The following is a 7,683-nucleotide window of genomic DNA, read 5'->3' as shown; positions in this document are numbered from 1 at the left end:
GAGGTTTCTCTTGGATACACGCCCCCCCTATTTCCTCTGTTGGAGACTGAAATCCTGGTTCCGTCTGTCAAGGATCACATGGACCGATGCAGGACAGTTTGGATTCAGGCTAGAGAGGCACTGTCAAGGACTGCCGGACGGAACAAGGAATCAGCTGACAAACACCGCTCTAAAGCCCCGGACTACAAGGTGGGCCAATCAGTATGGCTCTCCACCAGGGACATCCGTCTAAAGGACACCTCTTGCAAAATGGCCCCCAGGTACATTGGCCCCTACACTATTGACAAGATCATAAACCCCTCTGCAGTCAGGCTCAAGTTACCACCATCCATGAGGATCCATCCAACTTTCCACGTTTCTAACTTAAAACCAGTATCAGTCAGCCCGCTCAACCCTCCCACCAGCTCCCCCCCCAGCCCCCCTTTTGATCGACAACCACCCGGCATATAGGATCAACCGTATCCTGGATTCCAGAAGACGGGGTAGGGGTTTTCAGTTCCTGGTCCATTGGGAAGGTTATGGACCTGAAGACAGGTCATGGATCCCGAGGTCTTTCATCCTGGACCCCGGGATGATAGAGGCGTTTTTTCAAGACCATCCAGAGAAACGGATGATGTCATCGTACTGAGACGATCGTTTGGGGGGAGGTACTGTAGAGTTTGGCTCCTCTACCCCTCCTTTCTCTGTTGTTTGTGTTTTCCTAATTATCTCTCCACAGCTGCTGCTCATTACCTGGACCAGGTGGAGGAGCTATTTAATCTGGAGCCTAACTCCAGATCAGTGCCAGAGCAAAGTTCTACCAAGCTCCATGTTCCTGTGACTACTGGCTGGCTGACTTCAAGCTCCTTATCTGTCTCCCTGCGTGACAGCAGCGTTTCTCCTCCTCCACCTTCACTCCTGTGTGCCTCACCTGGTTCCTGGTTCCTCCTCACCTCCACCCAGGCTCCCTTGGTGATTTTTGTAAATACACTTGTAAATATACTCACCTGATCCCACCGTGGATTGTTGGATTCGGATCCTGTCTCCTGTTCTCATGCTCCTGGAACAACAACGACAAGTAAGCTTATTTTTGGATTACTATCAACATTTCCAAAATCTCCTCAAGACGATTTGTCATTCACCACCAATCTCCTCTCTATTCCCACAGTGGATCCATCCTGAGTTTGAGTTTACCAGATACACCTGAACCAATAAATAACATTGTTTTTTTACCTCAAGTTGTTTAGTCCTTGCTTCAAACCGTTCGCCTTTGACATCACCTACAGACCCTAACACTGTGAGGCTTGTGGGGCTGCTGACGCCGCGGGAGCGCGCGTTGGCACTGGAGCGGTCAGGAAGCAGCGCGCGGCATCGGTGAAGCGAGGCTACCCCTGGCTCGGTCTGCAGAAAACCGTTCATTCTTGGCTGCAAGTCACGTGAACTTCAGAATGATTCCACGAGCTGCAGTATTAATTCAGAAAACCTTCTTCGAGGATAAAGGAGCAGAGCCGCTGTGAGGCTTGTGAAACTGCTAACGCCGCGGGAGCGCGTGTTTGACACCACTGCAATGACAAAACATGTGTCGCTTCTGCCGGGAGCGAGATACGTTGCTGAGCTCGTACCATGGTCTCACGTGAACGTTGACGTGAACGGCGGGCGCTGAGAGCTGCGTGCGCGCTTTCATGCCGCGGGGGCGCGCATCGGCACCGCTGACAGTGAATGAAAACAACCTTAAAAAAGGCTCATTCGTGATGAGTGTGTGTGTGATGGAGCCGCTTGTCAGATAAATCATGCTGACAGCCTGGCTAAGAGACACTTCATCATAAAATTGTTATTTCACAGTGTCATCAACACACCTCCAGCGACCGGCCACCTAGTTACCTTCCGTTGAGCTCTGTTTGTTGTCCTGGAGGGCCCCCTGTTGGCTAAGTCCGGGAAAACAAATGAACTTCCGGCTGCCGGGGACGTCTGACGGGAGGGGCTGGCGTAGCAGAGCTGGGGAGGCGTTGAGCAGGCGTTAAGCAGCCGTGGAGCAGCTGGGGAGCATCTTGAAATGATCTCTTGCTGATGAAAAGAGGATCACCAACAGACTCCTGCATCTCTCCTGAGAGGAAGGTGGAGTGACGAGCCAGGAGAACCTCTGGGACCTCGTTCTCAGGCTGCAATGCGGGGCGGCAGACAGCAAAAGAGGCGCACCGGTTGAGGATGACGTCAGCTGACCTGTAGACTGAGCGTACTGCAGGGGCTGGCAGCGTCGTTAGCAAGCAGCCGCTACGAGAGCGGAGTGAGCCGAAGGACAGAGGGCCACCGTCTCTTCCCGCCCCTGAACGTGTACGCCAACAGCGTAACGTGTTGTTTGCTGCGGCCGTGTGGAACACATGCTGGTGAGCTCAGTTGGAGAGCGGTGTCACCGTCTCGGTTATGCTAACCGGAGGCACGAGACGCTGGTCCACCTCGAACATCTTACTCCAATGAAGCCTCCATCAGGCTCGGCTCCAGAGGGCACGGAGGGACTTTCCGCTCAGTGAACCCCTGCTCTGGCGATGGGTGCGGACTGTGGAGACCGGCTCCCCCAATCTACCAGGAAAGAACCCATCTGTGGCCTCGCCCGTAGGACGTCCTGTTGGGAGCACGAGGCCATATGGATCAAGACGGTGAGCCGGAATGGAGCCCAGTAAACAACCTTCCCGCCGGATCATCCGAACTGGCGGGAAAGGCGTAGGACGTAAAAAAGGGTCCTTTCATGTCAGCCGCCTCCTGGGTTACGCCGGGCAACCCCTGAGGGCGCCGTCGGCCGGGAGCGGTGTGATCGCCAATGCGAAACGAGGTGGGATGGGGTGAGCATTCACTCAGCCCCCCTCCACCAACACTACGCTCCCCAGGAGGGAATGAGCAGCGGGGGCTGCAGCTGAGCACGCCTGTCCCGGAGGAACCATCCGATTCACTCCGAGGGTCGGCGATAAGAGGAAAAATACAAGATGGCGTTGTCCAGCGTGTAGTGACCTGTCACTGGGAAATATTCCTCGGCGCTTACCTTGAAATAAGACTGCTTGTCAGCTTCTCCTCGGGGAGGAGAACTCACCGGACGACCGGAGGTCGACTGCCGGGCCAAGCATCCTTAACAATGGTTGGTCATCTACACTATTTTCCTTCTTTGTTCTTCTGACAGTGCTATTTTAGCTCGCTGAAGAAAAAATGGGAGCCGATTTCCCGCTCTTAACGTAATTTATACGGACCGGGTGGGGCCCACACAGCAGGTGGGCGTGGACTAAATTTTTTTCAGTGCTAATGCTCCGCATAACGGGATAAACCCACTAAGCGAAAGCTCTTAAAGGGCGAAGCCTATACGAAATAGAACTGAGACGTTTATTTTCTAAACATAACGTCCCAGTGGCTTTTAAACCCCAAAATACATTATGGCAAAGACTGGTTCATCCCAAAGATCCAGTCCCCTGGCACAAACAGAGTAATATTGTGTATGCTGTTCAGTGTCAGGAGGGCTGTGATCAGTCTTACATCGGGGAAACTAAACAGCCACTGGCCAAAAGTATGGCTCAGCACAGAAGATCAACATCATCAGGCCAGGATTCTGCGGTCTACACTCATCTCCAGGCCAGCGGTCACTCTTTCAGGGATGAAGATGTTCACATCCTGGACAGAGAGGAACGATGGTTTGAGAGAGGAGTAAAGGAGGCCATCTTTGTGAAAAGAAACCGTCCATCGTTAAACAGGGGTGGAGGCCTCCGGGTTCAACTGTCCCCCTCTTACAATGCTGTGATTGCTAGTATCACTCAACCCCCTGTGAATAGTAAACAGCCATCAGTGTGCTAATGATCCATTGTTAGGCTGATGGTCCTTCTTGACCATCTGAGCAGCTGGTTTTGGTTGTCAGCAGCAAAATGGTTGATCCACTCTGAGAAGGTGATATTTAAGAGACTGAGCTGAAAACAGCACCTCAGACTGAGGAAGTCTCTCGGATGAGAGACGAAACGTTTCTACATTTTTTTTTTGCTTTTTTTTTTTTTTTTTTTCTTGTTTTTTGAATGTCCAGAGGACCAGATTGAACTTTTTTGGATTTTTCTACCTGGATTATTGAGCATGTATCAGGATATTGACAGGAAAGGTCAGGCTTTACAAACTAGTCAACATTAACAAGCCTTCACAAGTAAGACAGCATCACGGGAGACTAATGCTAGTAAATAACATTTAACACTTTTCATTTAATATAAGTTCAAGTGCTATGCATATCATATGTCTGTTAGACCTAGATAATCTTGCTTAAATAAGTAATTCAGACATTTTGAAGTGTGTAAAAGTTATAAGCAATGAGTTTCTTACCTGTTGAAGATGGTAGGGATGAGCAGTATTTTCCTTCTCCATTTTGTGTACTTTTTTCAACACACTTACTGCCCACTTCATCCCCCTAAAAGAAAATATAAATACCGGTATATACATATTTATCTTTGGAAAAAAAAGGGGGATAATTACCAGTAAAGTTGAAGAATATTTTACTTAAATGATAATCCGTAGTAGATACTTCTTGGAGTGGCCTTAGTTTGAATAAACAGATATTAAATTTGACCGGATTGATGAACTAATGGCTAGTCTAAAAGCAGATCACAGTGGGTTGTTGTCATCTTAAAATAACCAGTCTCCACAACAGTAAATGTAGACACTCTTTCATAGACTCTGCACATGTAGGATGTCTTTCATAAAATTCTGTCATTATTTGCTAACACCAATAGGAGAAACAGCAACAGCTAGCTGTAGCTTTTCTGATGCAGCCTGAGAGCAATCCTGTTGGGAATTTCTTAATATTTCTGCTAAAATAAAAGTGAAATGTGAACTCTTCAGCATTTAAAAGGTTTAAGTTGTAGCATTGCATGCTCTGCTGTGGAATTCAGATTATTTGAGTTGAAATCTGATCTAGTTGGATTGTATTAACAAGCTAATAATGGTTTGTCCAAAGTTGTCAGTCTTGTTGAATGTAAACTGTATTTTAAAGCTGAGTTTAAATATCTATTTACAACAGGTAAGATGTTAACGTTTCACAAACTACATTTCAAAATATTTCAAATGTTTTCTCAACATCAGCGCTGTTTAACACAATTAAGTGGCTAAAAATCACACGCGCTCCAACACATCATAATAATAGTGTAACTTACACATGCTTATTGCTGCTTTGTGTTCAGTTTATTTGTGTTTTTAACTTTTTCATTTTTCTTTAGGCTTTTTTTTTTTTTTCATCATCGCTGCATTTTCTTTGAATTCACCATGTTTTAAGTTATTGTACACAAAATTCCCAGGACCAGGAATCCCCCAGTCAGTTGAAGCCTGAGCCTGGTTCTGCTGGAGGTTTCTTCCTGTTAAAAGGGAGTTTTTCCTTTCCACTGTTGCCTTTGTGCTTGTTCAGGATGGGAGACTGATGAAGATTCAACACAATCTGCTGGCTTCATTAGATGGATAACTTTTACCAAGTGACATTTATAAATTATGTGAATGCTTTTCTGTTGTGACTCGGCGCTATAGAAATCAACTGAATTGAAAATTGTTTAGACTGTTTTAATGCTGTTGAGCTAAATCCACCAAACCTTTAAGCACGCTGTAAAACATTCTGTTAGAGTCCTCAGACACTTTTAGTGCTGATCAGTCATTGTATGAATTTGTCTTCCAATGTTTCTGTAACTCCTGGTTACCTCTGTCTCAGGTTTGGAGGATGATAATATTCATCAGGAGGTGGAAAAGGTCCTCAGTGTTGTGCTCCATCACTTGTCCCGTGACGATCGCAGCTCACTGGTCCACTGTGGAAATACTAAAGTCTTTCTCACTCAGACCATGGTCAGTAATGAAGTACAAATATCACAGAGAAATCGTCTGAAATTGATGAAGATTTTATTTTTGTTTTGTTTGGTCATATTTTGAATCACTTTGAGCTGACCCGTCTGACTCGTCTTGCAGCTGGATTTGCTGGAGGATCAGAGGAAGAAGATCATGTCCCAGCATGCCTTCTCCATTCAGTGCTGCTGGCTGCGGTATCAGTGCCGTAAACGCCTCGCTCGCAGGCGGTCTGCTACTTTGATCCAAGCAGGTAAACCATTAATACTAAGATCAGGAGCTGCTGAGTGGAACTAAAAAGCTGCATGGCCTTGATCCTACAGTCTCCTGGTTTTGAACTTTTGACCTGGTTCCTAGCCAACACGAACCAGCTGCTGGTGTCAGAACACACCGTCTGTGTGTCCAGAAACAGAATCTACTGCACTCACTAACTTCTCATGACCTAACTGTTTGTTCTTAAATGCTCGATGCTTGGCTCAGTTAGTCGTGAACAGGTAAATGTGTTTAATCCCTGCAGCGGTGAGGTCCTGGCTGGTCAGGAAGCAGATCCAGAGATGGAACCGAGCAGCTGCAGTGATCCAGAAGACCTGGAAGAAGTGGAGGGTGAGACTTAGAACTACCATCTAACATTCTGCATGACGTCTTGCTCATTCTTTACATGCAGTTAATACATCATTATCATCTCCACAGGCGCTGTTGAACTCCTTGGCTGAATCAGAACTTGATGATGCAGAGGACCTCATATCAGAAGATGTCCCAGAACTGAACCATGTTGTTTGGGAGTATGGCTCAGTGCAGCTCTCCACTATTCAGGAGCCCGTCACGGTGCTTGGGTGGCCCATGGGCCTTGCTCTGGCCGGGGCCCCATCCGTGACGGTTTCTCTGACAGCAACAGGCTTCCAGAAGGTTCTGTCTGTCATGGCCTCCCTCAACCTGCCATCCAGGAGAGGGGAGTACAAGGTGGAGACCAATCAGTACCAGCAGGGGCTCGCCTCTATACGTGCTCAACCCAGAGTGAGGACACATTTACACACGTTCAGGAAAATATTTAACATTTCACTCGTGAAGTTTTGTCATGCTGTTTTCTTCTTCCACACAGGGATCCGTAAAGCTGCACTACCAGCGATCTCCACTTCTGTATGCTGACAGGCAGCCAGACCTGAAGAGCAATGTCACAGGCTTTAATGAGATCCTGCTGGTGAAGACTTTGTAAGATTTCCCGTTGCAGAACGTAATGGACACACTGAACCTCTGGACATGCTGCCATTTCTAAACAAAAAAAAAAATACATCATGCAAGAAACAATCCTGGTATTTTGCATTTGATAAACACTGAATCTGTTTTTGCCAAAACCTCACATTTCTATGTAACAAGGTTGAGTCAGGTCCTCTGGATGGATTCTTCTTTGTTGAAACGTTTCCTCTTTTATACAAAATACTCTTCAATCTGAGGAGCTGCAACAAACTCAGTCACACCACTTTGTTGTTGACAGCCAAAACTACAGGTCCTTCTCAAAAAATTAGCATATTGTGATAAAGGTCATTATTTTCCATAATGTAATGATAAAAATGAAACTTTCATATATTTCAGATTCATTGCACACCAACTGAAATATTTCAGGTCTTTAATTGTTTTAATACTGATGATTATGGCATACAGCTCATGAAAACCCAAAATGCCTGTCCCAAAAAATTAACATATTTCATCCCACCAATGAAAGACAAGTGTTTTTAATACAAAAAACACCAACCTTCAAATAATCATGTTCAGTTATGCACTCAATACTTGGTCGGGAATCCTTTTGCATGAATGACTGCTTCAATGCGGCGTGGCATGGAGGCAATCAGCCTGTGGCACTGCTGAGGTGTT

At 46.5% G+C, this 7,683-nt stretch overlaps 1 protein-coding gene across 1 annotated transcript in view; it reads left to right on the top strand.

Annotated features, from left to right (window-relative positions):
* The window catches only part of LOC119420070 (unconventional myosin-XIX), a 52,719-nt gene extending 45,667 nt beyond the window's left edge, over nt 1-7,052 (top strand). The window contains exons 20-24 of the mRNA XM_037687440.1: nt 5,687-5,817; nt 5,938-6,067; nt 6,332-6,417; nt 6,505-6,828; nt 6,914-7,052. Coding sequence (XP_037543368.1) covers nt 5,687-5,817; nt 5,938-6,067; nt 6,332-6,417; nt 6,505-6,828; nt 6,914-7,027 — 785 coding nt within the window. The 3' untranslated portion in view covers nt 7,028-7,052. The remainder of the gene's footprint in view (nt 1-5,686; nt 5,818-5,937; nt 6,068-6,331; nt 6,418-6,504; nt 6,829-6,913) is intronic.
* Nucleotides 7,053-7,683: the final 631 nt, after the last annotated feature.

This window comes from Nematolebias whitei, chromosome 14 (genome assembly GCF_014905685.2).
Source record: "Nematolebias whitei isolate Nwh7 chromosome 14, NemWhi1, whole genome shotgun sequence".
Classification (NCBI taxonomy): Eukaryota; Metazoa; Chordata; class Actinopteri; order Cyprinodontiformes; family Rivulidae; genus Nematolebias; species Nematolebias whitei.
This window is presented reverse-complemented; position numbering and strand designations above follow the sequence as displayed.